Below are 14376 nucleotides of genomic sequence, written 5' to 3'. Positions count from 1 at the left end.
GATATAGCTCATACCCCTCTCTGTAACAATCTCTGATATGCCGCAACCCCTCACTGTAACACTCTCTAATATTCCCCACACCCCTCACTGTAACCCTCTCCGATATACCCCACACCCCTCACTGTAACCCTCTCCGATATACCCCACACCCCTCACTGAAACGTTCTCTGATATACCCCACACCCCTCACTGTAACACTCTCTTATATACCCCACACGCCTCACTGTAACGCTCACTGATATACCCCAAACTCCACACTCCTCACTGAAACACTCCCTGATATACTCCACACCCCTCACTGTAACACTCTCTGATATACCCCACACCCCTCACTGTAACACTGTCTGATATAACCCACGCCCCTCACTGTAACACTCTCTGATATATCCCACACCCCTCACTGTAACACTGTCTGATATACCCCACACCCCTCACTGTAACTCTCTCTGATATACCCCACACCCCTCACTGTAACACTGTCTGATATAACCCACGCCCCTCACTGTAACACTCTCTGATATATCCCACACCCCTCACTGTAACACTGTCTGATATACCCCACACCCCTCACTGTAACTCTCTCTGATATACCCCACACCCCTCACTGTAACAGTCTCTGATATACCCCACACCCCGCACGATGTGGACAGTTTGCTCCTGTCTGTGGGAGAGGGTTCAGTTAAGGATTTTCTTCTCAGAACATGGGGTCTCCTGTTTAAGATTGAGATCACGTACATACACACGCACGCACACGTACACACAGGCACATATACACACCACACATGCACACACACACACATACACAAAGACACAGATAGACACCATACACACACACACACACACTCAGACACACACACATACACTCACAGGCAAACACACATTTACTCGCACACAAACACACACAGACTTACAAAAACGCACACATATACGACGCCCACACACACGCAGATACATATACACACACTCACAAACAGACACACGCACAGACACGCACACACATATACATGCACATACACACACACATGCGCTAACATACACACACACACACACACGCGTACACATATGCACACATACGTACACAGAGACACATAAACACACGAGCACAGCCATACTCACAATTGCACACACTCACTGACACGCGCACACTTACTTCTAGCAAATAGATCAGATGCTGAACATGCTCGAGTAGTTTTATGATGATGCTGTCTAAATTGCCTCGAGTCTCAATGTAATCAAAGTTGCAGTGTGATTTCGGGCTGTAATTTACTCTGTTTCCCATGTCGGCCTGTCTTATAAATTTCACAATTTAGTGCTGAGATGAAGATGAGCCTGACAGTTTTACAACCCACTTTGGAATCCATCTCAGCTGCGTCCAGGAGGTGCCCAGCTCTCTGATGCCTTTTATTGAACAATAAGTACAACTGCATTCACATAGCATCCGAGTGGCACTCTGATTAACTCTGACCATGAGCCACATATTAGGTACTGCTGAGGAGGAGCTCCGTCGAGGAAGTCAATTATAAGGAACATTTAAAGGCGGAGAGAGACAGCATGAAAGGAAGTTTAGTGGGAGGAATTCCAGGGCTTAGCTACGACCACCAATGGTGGAGTGGGTGGGAATGCTCATGAGGCTGGAAATGGGGAAGAGGGCAGAGGTTCTGGGGAGGAGTCATACAGTTGTAATTTAGGTCCAACCCATCCATGCTGACCTGAATTATCCTAAATTAATCTAGTCCCATTTGCCAGCATTTGGCTCATATCCCTCTCAACCCTTCCTTTTCACGTCTCCATCCAGGTGCCTTTTAAATGTTATGATTGTACCCACATCCACCACTTCCTCTGGCAGCTCATTCCACACATGCACCACCCTCTAAAATGTTACCCCTCAGGCCCCTTTCATATCTTTCCCCTCTCACCATAAACCTTTGCCCTCTAGTTTTGAACTCCCCCCACCCTGGGGGAAAAAGACCGTGGCTATTCACTCTATCCAAGCTCCACATAGAGTCATACAGCACAGAATCAGATCCATTGGTCCAACCAGACCATGCCACACATAATCCCAAACTCAACCAGTCCCACCTGCCTGCTCCTGGTTCATGTCCTTATCCAAATGTCTTTTAGTCATCGTAACTGTACATCCACCACTTTCTCAGGACAGTCATTCCACACACAAACCACTTTCCATTTAAAAAACTTCTTTAAATTTCTCTCCTCTCGCCTTAAAAATATGCCTTGTCTTGAAATCCCCCATCCTTGAGAAAAGACACCTACCAGTAACCTTATCTATACCCCGCATGATTTTATAGTCTTCCAAAAGGTCACCCCCTCAGAGTCTGACAGTCCAAGGAAAATAACACGAGTCAGAGCTCCAGAGATGGACAAAGGGGAGGGGAGGAGGATAGGTTGTAAAAGCCAGTGTGTTTTCGGGCACCGAGAGAGAATTATGTAGGTGAAACTCAGCATCTGTGGGTTAGGACACAGGGCAGCAGGCGCTTTGTGCCGGAGGCAGGTGCAGGGGACAGTCAGGTCTCAGGCAAGAAAAGCATCCGACGAGACTATGAAGCAGCCTGTGCCTGAGCCAGCCATCTCTGCCCCACCAGCCGGGGGCTGACGGCCTGCGAGAGCGCCCCGAACCTGCGTGCCTGCCCTTTCCATGGTTGTGAGCATGACGGGTGTCATGATCCCACTGGCTGGGGTACCCAGGAAGGCAACTCTGCCCCTGCAACCCATTCTGCCACTCAAACCTCGTACATGTCTGAACCCATCTTGCCACCCCCCCCCCCCAGAACTGTTTATCGCCTCTCCCTCCCCATGTTTTTCCAATTTTTAAAAAATACTTGGGCTCAACTTTGATATTCTGAACAAGGTCTTGTCTCTTACGCATGCTTGTAAGAGCTGAGGTGCGGGGAGGGGTTGGCAACATCAGGGAATTCTTCCTGTGCCTTGGTGCCAATACCTGCCCCTCCTTGGCCAACATCACCAAAGCCCACGGAGGGGCTGTGTCATTGGCGCTCGGGGGGAGCTGGCTGTGAGCAAAATGGTTATCTCTGTCATTTCCCAACATGAGGGTCCCACTACGCCATGGCCAGGGGGCCAGATCATATCCGATGTCCCGTGCTGACATGTTTCCCAAATGAAACTAGTCCCATTTGACTGCATTTGGCCCACATCCCTCTAAACCTTTCCTGTTTGTGCACCTCCTCAAATGTCTATTGAATGTTGTAATTATAGCCGTCTCTTCTGGAAGTTCATTTCATACCCGCACCGCTCTCTGTATGCCCCTCAGGTCCCTTTTTAAATCATTCCCCTCTTACCGTCAACCTATGCCCCTCTAGTTTTGGACTCCCCCTACCCAGGGCAAAAAGACTTTGGCTATTCACCCTGTTTATAACCCTCATGACTTTATAAACCCCTATAAAGTCACCTCTCAACCTCCTACACACCAGTGAAAATAGTCCCAACATATCTAGCTGCTCCTACACAGTACAGTTCTACACTCACTGGGAGGGGAGTGGGGAGGTTTGAGGTGCCCGCTGGAGAGTCCAGCATTTGTTGCCTATCTGTAATTGCCCCTTGTTCTAAGTATGTTGCGTGACCCATGTCGGGGGTGGTGGGGTGGGGGGGGGGTGTGAAACTAAGAATCAGCCCCTTCACTGTGGAGCCTAGAGTCATGTGTGGGTAAGGGCGGCAAATTTCCTTCCCTAAAGGGGCCAGGATGTGGCTTTAATGACAGTCGCCATATTCACCATCGCTGAAGCTACGTTTATATGACAGGTTTCATCAAGCAAGTTTAAATACTGTCCGCTGCCGTGGATGGATTTGAACCTGCATCTGTAGAGATAATTGCCCAGTGGCACCGTGGCACCTCTTCTCTGCCTTTCAGCACCTATACTGTCAAACCCACCTCCTCACCCTTTGTTCATCAAAACTCCATCCCACTTCAACTCACCCATCGGACGAACCTTCGTAGCCCAGAAATGAAGGTGGACACTCCCGCAGCCAAGAGTGGTCTCACCAAAGCCCTGTACACTGGGAAAAGATGCTTATGTACTCTAATCCTCTCGCAGTGAATGCCATCCCACTCCTGACTTCGTAAAGTGCCCCTGTTCCTTCAGTGTAGCTGCGTTAAAATCTGGGCATTCTCTCCCTCTAATACTGTCCCACACCCGACTCTCTGCACGCGTTCAAGAAGGCAGATTGAAAGGGGACACAGCGCAGTAGCAAAATATTATCTGACTTGTAATCCAGGCTAATACGCCAGGGAGCTGTGTTCGATCCCACCATTCCTGTGGCAGGGTGAAAATCTTTGGCTTTAGGTGGGCAGGTGGCGCTGGGAAAATGAGATCATCAGTACATTTATATGGCACCTATAATGTAGTACAAAATCACAGAGTTAGGGGGTCAGAGCGCCGCACTGTCAAGGGTCAGTGCTGAGGGAGCGGGCACTGTCGGCGGGTCAGTGCTGAGTGAGCGGGCACTGTCGGAGGGTCAGTGCTGAGGGAGTGGGCACTGTCGGAGGGTCAGTGCTGAGGGAGCGGGCACTGTCAGAGGGTCAGTGCTGAGGCAGTGGGCACTGTCGGAGGGTCAGTGCTGAGGGAGAGCTGCACTGACAGAGGGTCAGTGCTGAGGCAGTGGGCACTGTTGGAGGGTCAGTGCTGAGGGAGCGCTGCACTGTCGGAGGGTCAGTGCTAAGGGAGCGCCGCACTGTCGGAGGGTCAGTGCTGAGGGAGCGCTGCACTGTCGGAGGGTCAGTGCTTAGGGAGCGGGCACTGTCGGAGGGTCAGTGCTGAGGGAGTGGGCACTGTCAGAGGGTCAGTGCTGAGGGAGCGGGCACTGTCGGAGGGTCAGTGCTGAGTGAGCGGGCACTGTCGGAGGGTCAGTGCTGAGGGAGTGGGCACTGTCGGAGGGTCAGTGCTGAGGGAGCGGGCACTGTCAGAGGGTCAGTGCTGAGGCAGTGGGTACTGTCGGAGGGTCAGTGCTGAGGGAGAGCTGCACTGTCAGAGGGTCAGTGCTGAGGGAGTGGGCACTGTTGGAGGCTCAATGTTGAGGGAGCGCCGCACTGTCGGAGGGTCAGTGCTGAGGGAGCGCCGCACTGCCAGTGGGTCAGTGCTGAGGGAGCGCTGCACTGTCGGAGGGTCAATGCTGAGGGAGCGCCGCACTGTCAGAGGGTCAGTGCTGAGTGAACGCCGCACTGTCAGAGGGTCAGTGCTGAGGGAGCGCCGCACTGTCAGAGGGTCAGTGCTGAGGGACCGGCCGCTGTCAGAGGGTCAGTGCTGAGGGAGTGGGCACTGTCGGAGGGTCAGTGCTGAGGGAGCGCTGCACTGTCGGAGGGTCAATGCTGAGGGAGTGGGCACTGTCTGAGGGTCAGTGCTGAGGGAGTGGGCACTGTCGGAAGGTCAGTGCTGAGGGAGCGCTGCACTGTCGGAGGGTCAATGCTGAGGGAGTGGGCACTGTCTGAGGGTCAGTGCTGAGGGAGTGGGCACTGTCGGAGGGTCAGTGCTGAGGGAGAGCCGCACTGTTGGAGGGTCAATGCTGAGGGAGTGGGCACTGTCTGAGGGTCAGTGCTGAGGGAGTGGGCACTGTCTGAGGGTCAGTGCTGAGGGAGTGGGCACTGTCGGAGGGTCAGTGCTGAGGGAGCGCTGCAATGTCGGAGGGTCAATGCTGAGGGAGTGGGCACTGTCTGAGGGTCAGTGCTGAGGGAGTGGGCACTGTCGGAGGGTCAGTGCTGAGGGAGAGCCGCACTGTCGGAGGGTCAGTGCTGAGGGAGAGCCTCACTGTCGGAGGGTCAATGCTGGGGGAGTGGGCACTGTTGGAGGGTCAATGCTGAGGGAGTGCCACACTGTCAGAGGGTCAGTGCTGAGGTTGTGGGCACTGTCGGAGGGTCAATGCTGAGCGAGTGCCGCACTGTTTGAGGGTCAGTGCTGAGGGAGCGCCGCACTGTCGGAGAGTCAGTGCTGAGGGAGCGCCGCACTGTCGGAGCATTAAAGCAAGGTGTCTGACTGCTGAATGGCTAGAACTCCTTCCATTTTGTGGTCAATCGATCCCACACGGAGGATTCAATGTAGTGCAGGGTGGTTGGGGGAAGGCTTCTGTTTGTAACTTTAGCCCATTAAGCCCTTGAATGCAGCGAGCGTGCATGGGAACCTCGTCTCGCACCCCGCAAGGGGAGCCTGCGTGTGCCAACGGGGGCGATCACTGGTGCATAACTCGAAATGGGAAGGGTGGGGGTGGAAAAGAAGGCAAGAGAAAAAAAATCCACTCAAATTTCGTCAAGGCGAGAGCGCCCCGAGTTCCTCAACTCACCCGTGCTGGGCTCGCACTCCTCCAGGTCTTCGTCATCGCTCGGGCACTCCGCAGAAGCTACCAGGATATCGTCAGTGTTCTGAAAGTGATAGCACCAGAACATCGCGTTTAGGACAGCATTGTGTGCTGGCTTCGCAGGATTAAATCTCAACTTGAAATTCTCAGTGACACTAAAACCATCATCAATATTCGTTTAAAAAACACAACCTCATCGGGTTCACTCATGCCCGTTTAATCTGCTGTCCTTACCTGGTCTGGCCCTTTTCTTTTATTTGTTCATGGGTTGAGGGCTTTCCTACTAGGTGGCATTTATTGCCCCAACCCTAATTGCCCAGAGGGCAGCTGAGAGTCAACTACAGTGCTGTGGGCCAGGAGTCACATGTAAACTCAAACTGGGTAAGGATGGCAGCTTCCTTTCCTAAAGGGCATTTGTGACCCAGATGGGGGTTTTCCCCGACAATTGGCATGGGATTCATAGTCATCATTAAACTCTTAATTCCAGTGTTTTATTGAACTCAAATTCCACCATATGCCATGGCAGAACGTGAACCCAGGTGCGCAGAATGTTACCTGTTTCTGGATTAACTGTCCAGCCATAATAACGCAGACCATCACCTTCCCTACACGTGACACCAGATCTCACAGCCATGTGAGTTCACTCTTAAGTATCTTCTGAAAGGACCAACTGGCCTCTGTTTCGACCATCCTGGCTCATTATTCACGGTAATGGCTCACTGAAGGCAAATTTCAATCCTAGATTTACTGTTGATACCCAGAAATGTTTTCACACACAATTAAGTGCAGTTCTGCCACCAAAATCATCGTGTCTTTTATTTTTTGATGAACAAACATTTCCAGTAAGACACCCGAGTGGCCACTTGACTGTTTGCTAGCAAAGTCCACAACGGACAATGCAGGCCACCTAAGGTGAGGAGGGGTGACAGGAAAGGGACTGAATTAAAATTAAGCTGGAGGGGGAAATAAAGCTCTCCACATTCCCTGCCCCCATCCCCACCACAGTGCCCAATTCTCTCCAAAGGCATTGAGAACATGGATGGACACCATTATAAAATCAGGAAGCGCATGGAGAGAGTGAATAGCCAAGGCCTTTTCCCCAGGGTGGGGGGGGGGGGAGTCCAAACCTAGAGGGGCATAGGTTTAAGGTGAGAGGGGAATGATTTAAAAGGGATCTGAGGGTCAACTTTTTCCCACAGAGGGTGGTGCGTGTGTGGAATGAGCTGCCAGAGGAAGTGGTGGAGGCTGGTACAGTTACAGCATTTAAAAGACATCTCGATGGGTACATGGATAGGAAGGGGTTAGAGGGATATGGGGCAAATGCTGGCGAATGGGACTGGTTTAATTTAGAATATCTGGTCAGCATGGACGAATTGGGCTGAAGGGTCTGTTTCTGTGCTGTACAGCTCTATGACGTGCTCCCTCTCCCCAGGGGCACCCAGGTGCGAATGTAACCCCGATGGAGGGGCAGACAGCTGGCAGAGATGAACCCCTCCATTCCCCATTGCCTGAACCTATTTGTAGCCAGCCCGACCCAAGAACAGACCCATGGAGGAACATCCTTGGATATGCCAACACCCCTCTGCACCAGGTGCCCAAAGATCAGGAGCATGGGAATGACGTGCAATGAAAAACACAAGAAGAGATTTTCCCAATCACTGAAAATAATTCCAGAATTAATTATTTGTATTTAAACTTCACCAGCTGCTGCAACAGGATTTGTACACATACCCCAGTGCAATGGTTTGTTAATCTGTCTGGATCATTAACTCAAGGTTACCACTGCACTGCCATTCTCCCCATTCTTGACTCCCAGGAGAAATCCAATTCTTTACAGGAACATGGGAACAGGAGTAGGCCATTCAGCCCCTCGAGCCTGTTTTGCCATGCAATGAGATTATGACGCCCCCGTGCCTAACTCCATATTCCTGCCTATGGCCCGTATCCCTTAATACCTTGATGGGTCTCGGGTTTAAATTTTAAATCTGATACAGCATCCATTGCTGTTTGCGGAAGAGAGTTTCAAACCACCACCTCCCTTTGTACACCCTAACATCTCTCCTGGAACTAATTTGCAGACTGTAAAGTCACCCTAAACTAGTTCTAGTTAATTGTCTTGAGCTCCTCGGTAGGTTCACCTTCTGCACCCAAGGGAGCACAGGCCCAGGCCATAATTTACCCCTTTCACCTCTGAGATAGTTAAAGGGTTAATTAGCAGACCCACACCAATCCCTCCCCCAACCTCTATCTGGTAAAGGAACCGAGTCAGGTCAATAGATCAGCCGTGATTTAACTGAATGTTGGATAAAGCCTGAGGTGGGGGTGGAATCTTGCCCCTGTGCCCCCTTCAGACACTGCGCCCTTTCATCTAATGAGAATCATCACTCATTCTCAGCTTCGATTCACTTAACACGCTCAAAGTGATGACATGTCTCCTGGGACCTGTACAGCGCATCCATGAATTATGCAACTAATTATAAGGAAAATTTTTAATCGAAAGCAAAATCTGTGCTCATCATTCTTGCCCCTTATTACTGGGAGCTGGGCATTACACAGAGAGTAGGTTTGTCATCATCATTCTCGTCACATTGATTCTTCTGTAAAGATTTGAACGAGGTTGGCCAGGTAGATCCCATTGAGTATGAGATCCCTGATTGCGTGTGTTAACCTGGCCCAATCAGGGAGCCCTGACTGACTGCTATAAACAGGAGATTGAGAGATTCTCCTCATTCTAGGGACTGGCTCTGAGCTGGCTGGTCAGAGCCCATGCACTGTGCACGTGCAAGGAAAGAGCTGTGAAGATACTGTGTCTTTCAGAGTGTGTTTTGTCCTTTTTTTTTGAGGACAGGCTGTAAGGCAGGGGTGTCAAAATTAATAGAGTAAACAGCTTGTGAGGCCTTGGGTTTTTTTTAAAATTGGAACAATAGAAGAAGCCTGGCTGGGTGTGGCCAGCTCCCACAGAACCAGCATTTCTAGTTTTTATTTTGATTTTTAGGTTTAGTTTTAAGCAGTTGCTGTTGTAGGCTTGAAAATGCGGAAACTATCTTTTTCTGTCTCTCTGTTACAGCCAAAAGCTGTAACTTCCCAGTTTGCTAAGTGAGACAAAATCTGTTTTCCTGAATTAGCCTTTTTGCCAAGGGGTGTGTTTATGGGATGTGACTGCATTGGAACAGCTCATTAGTAGCAGTGTCTATATCTATTATTCAATTAAGCTTTCCCATACAGTCAAATTATTCTTAATTCTTCTTTCTCTTGTTGTATTTTAACTGTAGGATTTGAACAAATTGTGTTTCGCTTTGTGTTGACTAGTTTGACCAGTTACATTGCATTTAGAAGATGGCATTTTACAATTGGCTACTGATGTGGTGAAAGGCGATAGAGAAATGAACAGTTCTGACTTTCTGTTCTTGTTTATTTGAGTCGCGTGCACAAACAAAATGGGAGCAGGAATAGGCTATTCAGCTTCTGAAGCCTTCTCCCCTGTTCAACACGGCTCTGGCTGATTGTCTTCCTCAGGAAGAGGTAATGGCCTAGTGGTATTATCCCTGGATTGTTAATCCAGAGACCCAGGCAACGCTCTGGAGACCTGGGTTGAAATCCTGCCATGGCAGACAGTGGAATTTGAATTCGATTAAGAATACAAGTAATGACCATGAATCCAATGTCGATTGTCAGGAAAAACTCATTTGTCCTTTTGGGAAGGAAATTGCCATCCTCACCTGGTCTGGGTCTACATGTGACTCCAGACCCACAGCAATGTGGTTGACTCTGAACTGCCCCCTGGGCAATTAGGGGTGGGACAATAAATGGCTGGCCAAGTCAGCGACGCCATTATTCTCTGAATGAATTTTTAACACTTTCTCCCTGCCATTTCCCTTGATTCCCTTAAAGACCAAAGCGCAGTTGGTCTTAAATATATGCAATCATGGCACATCCATAATCCTTTGGGCAGCAGGGAACGTCATTGCCCTTTCAGGTAAGATGTTTCTCCTCATCTCAGTCCAAAATGGCTGACCCCTCACCCTGAGAGTGTGACACCCCAGACCCGGTAGCTTCTAGGCCCTCCAACCCGGGAAGTGAAGCCTCTTAACTGTGAGGATATTAATACAGTCACCTTTCATTCTCTTGAACCTCTATCCTGTTTCTCCTCCAGAGAAGAGAATAAAGTCGTCAAAGTTTGGAGAGAAGAGAATGCTGGTCTGCACACGAAGGTGAGTTTGGACCAGTTTCAATAGACAATAGACAATAGGTGCAGGAGTAGGCCATTTGGCCCTTCGAGCCAGCAGCACCACCATTCATTATGATCATGGCTGATCATCCACAATCAGTGTCCTCTTCCTGCCTTATCCCCATAACCCTTGATTCCACTATCTTTAAGAGCTCTATCCATCTCTTTCTTGAAAGCATCCAGAGAGTTGGCCTCCCCGGCCTTCTGGGGCAGAGGATTCCGTGTATCCACCAGTCTCTGGGTGAAGACGTTTTTCCTCAACTCTGTTCTAAATGGCCTACCCCTTATTTTTAAACTGTGTCCTCTGGTTCTGGACTCACCCATCAGCGGAAACATATTTCCTGCCTCCAGAGTGTCCAATCCCTTAATAATCTTTTCTGTCTCAATCAGATCCCCTCTCATCCTTCTAAACTCAAGTGTATACAAGCCCAGTCGCTCCAATCTTTCAACATATGATAGTCCCGCCATTCCAGGAAGGTTGTGCTGTTTATTTTTCCCTGAGTTGTGAGATTGACGTCCTCTCATCTCAGGATTCAATCTCGTGAATCTTTGACGCAATGTCTCTCAGGCACATATACCCTTCCTTGGGCGAGGGGACTGAAACTGTGTGAAATACACCCAATGTGGTCTCACCAAGGCCCTAAGCACTTGCAGTAAGATACGCACCCACCCTGTGATTGGCCCCAGCAGCCAATTTCTTGACAAGGTGCGGTATTCCACAAGCGGTTACCTCAGTCCAGCCGGCCACTGTTAACATTTGGCAGGGCACAGGGGCTTATGTTGTATCCTCGTCTGGTATCCCAAGGTGGAAAGGTGTCATCACAATGAGGACACCATCAGCTTGAAGCCAAAATCCTTAGCCAGGGTTTTGTCCGCCTTTGTCCGTGATCCGATCTGCGTCAGCTCCCAGTAAAGCGGCACCGTGCATGCGCAAAACTGCGTCTTTATTTCCTAACCCCTCACACCCTGCACCGCGCCCCCGACCCCATGCGCAGCCCTCCGAAATCCACCCGCCTTCCACCAATTCCAGCCCCTTGACCATCCACACCACGCCACCGTGCCCCCCCCCCCCAATTTTAATCACTCTACCCACTGGATGCCATTCTATCTGAAACTTCCATGCTTCACCTCTCCTGGCACCCTTGAATGATTGATTCCCTGAGACCCATCTCTGCGAATCTCAGAGCACAGGAGGGGCCCTTCAGCCTTTCAGGTTTGAGGGTGGCGCGGTGGCTCAGTGGTTGGCTATCTCACAGCACCGTGGACCCAAGTTCCACGTTGCCACATTTACGCTGTGTCTGCATGTGCTTCCGCTGTGCGCTCCACAGTCAACTAAGGACGTGCACACTAGGCCATGCTAAATTACTGCCATGTGCAAGTTAGAAGGGTTTGCTGTGGGAAATGTGGAGTTACAGGGATAGGGTGAGACCCTCTTTGGAGGTGCAGTGTAGCCTTGGTGAGCTGAATGGCCTGCTTCCACACTGTAGGGTCTCTTTATGAGACTGTAATGCCAAAACTAAAGTGCTACCTATGCTCTGCCACAGCCTTGAATATTATGATACTGCAAGCGTTTTTTTCGAGGTTGTGAGGTTTCCTGCCTCAACCAAAAATAGACAGAGGTTTTCATTTCACTAGAGTGTAGGGGTTGAGGAGAGGCAGTGGCCTAGTTGTATTATCGCTGGCCTGTCAATCCAGAGACCCCGATAACGTTCTGGGGACTCGGGTTCAAATCCCACCACAGCGGAAGGTGGAATTTGGATTCAATAAATATCTGGAATTAAGAGTCACACGACCGTTGTCAGTTGTTGGGGAAAAAAATCCATCTGGTTCACTCACGCCCCTATAGGGAAGGAAACTGCCATCCCTACCTGGTCGGGGCCTACATGTGACTCCAGGCCCACAGCAATGTGGTTGACTCTTAATTGCCCTCTGGGCAATTAGAGATGGGCAATAAATGCTGTCCTAGCCAGCGATGCCTCATCCCGTGAATGAATTAAAAAATAATGCTTATAGAGGTCCGTAAAATTGCAAGAAGCATAGATGAAGTGATTAGCCAGGATCTTTCCCTAAGGCGGGAGAGCTCAAAACCTGGGGGCATAGTTTTAAGTTGAGGAGAAAAGGATTTGGAAAGTACATGATGGGGCAAATTGTTCACACAGAGGTTGGTTCATGTGTGGAATGAACTTCCAGAGAAAGTGGTAGATGCAGGCACAGTTAGAATGATCAAAACTTATTCATTTGGATGAGTACCTGATTAAGAAATGTTGGTGGGATATGGGCCAAATGCTGGCAGGTGAGACTAGTTTAGTTTGGGAACATGATCAGTTTGGACTAGAGTCATACAGTCATAGAGATGTACAGTACAGAAACAGACCCTTTGATCCAAGCCATCCATGCCAACCCGATATCCTAAATTAATCCAATCCCATTTGCCAGCATTTGGTCCATATCCCTCTAAATCCTTCCTGTTCATGTCCCCATCCAGATGTCTTTTAAATGTTGTCATTGTACCAGCCTCCACCACTTCCTCTGGCAGCTCGTTCCATACACGCACCACCCTCTGTGTGAAAAAGTTGCCCCTCAGGTCCCTTTTAAATCTTTCCCCCCCTCACCTTAAACCTATGCCCCTCTAGTTTTGGACTCCCCCTACCCTGGGGAAAAGACCTTGTCTATTCACCCTATCCATGCCCCTCATGCTTTTTCATGGTTGGACTGAAGCGTCTGTTTCCACGCTGTATGATTCCATGACGACCCCTCCTAGCCAGTCCATCCAGATTCTCACCACCTTCAAATGAATTTCCTAAAATCCCCTCCAAACCTACTACCTTTCACCTTAAAATGATGCCTTCGTGTGACTAAGGGGAACAGCTACTTCCTATCCACCCTGTCCATGTGCCCCCCCCTCCGATCTAAATACACATCCATCAGGTACCCCCCCCCCCCCCCCCCCCACTGCGCCTTCAACCTTCTCTGCTCCTTAGAAAACACCCCGAGTTTATCCAGCCTCACTTCACCGCTTCTCAATTGATTAGCCCTTTTGGGTCTCACTTGGCTTACATCCAGCTTAATTCAGTGACTCTCCCAGGAATTGCTCACTCACTCCGAAATGGACAGTTATCTTGGCAAATGTCACCTACTGGTCTGACTTGCCCTGTACGCGTCAAACTGGTGTTCCGGTGTGTTCATTTCCAAGTATGACTGGTTTATTCACTGGTTCTATTTCCTTTCTGGCAGCCACCCAGTACACGGGTCAATTTCATCACTGAAGGCATGTGGGCATCGCTGGCTGGGCCCGGCATTTATTGCCCACGTCGATTTACCCCTTGAGAACGTGGTAGTGGGTCACCTTGTTGAACTGCTGCAGTCCCAGAGGTGGTGGGTACAGTTACAACATTTGAAAAAGGGTTCTAAGTGATGTAGTTAGACCCACGATGCCCCTTAGGGAGGGAATTCCAGGATTCTGACCCAGCGACACTGAAGGAATGGCCGATATATTTCCCAGTCGGGATGGGGAGTGGCTTGGAGGGGAACGTGCAGGGGGTGGTGTTCCCATGTACCTGCTGCCCCTTGTCCTTCTGGATGGAAGTGGTGGTGGGTTTGGAAGGTGCTGTCTAAGGGGCCTCGGTGAGTTGCTGCAGGGCGTCTTGTAGATGGTACACACTGCTGCGACTGAGCGTCGGTGGGTGGAGGGAGTGGGGTGTTTGTGGATGTGGGGCCAATCAAAGCAGGGGGCTGCTTTGTCCTGGATGGTGTTTTGGAGAATGAGTATGGAGGGAGCAAGACGGAGTTGAAATATGTGGAAGTGAGCACCCCACCATTCAATAAGACCA

General features: G+C 50.1%; 1 protein-coding gene across 2 annotated transcripts in view; it reads right to left on the bottom strand.

Annotated features, from left to right (window-relative positions):
* The window catches only part of LOC125449256 (neurexin-2-like), a 1112849-nt gene that overhangs the window by 14255 nt on the left and 1084218 nt on the right, over positions 1 to 14376 (bottom strand). For both annotated transcript variants that reach the window (XM_059641436.1, XM_059641437.1), the window contains one exon: positions 6304 to 6382. In XM_059641436.1, coding sequence (XP_059497419.1) covers positions 6304 to 6382 — 79 coding nt within the window. The remainder of the gene's footprint in view (positions 1 to 6303; positions 6383 to 14376) is intronic.

Source organism: Stegostoma tigrinum, chromosome 42 (genome assembly GCF_030684315.1).
Source record: "Stegostoma tigrinum isolate sSteTig4 chromosome 42, sSteTig4.hap1, whole genome shotgun sequence".
Classification (NCBI taxonomy): domain Eukaryota; kingdom Metazoa; phylum Chordata; class Chondrichthyes; order Orectolobiformes; family Stegostomatidae; genus Stegostoma; species Stegostoma tigrinum.
This window is presented reverse-complemented; position numbering and strand designations above follow the sequence as displayed.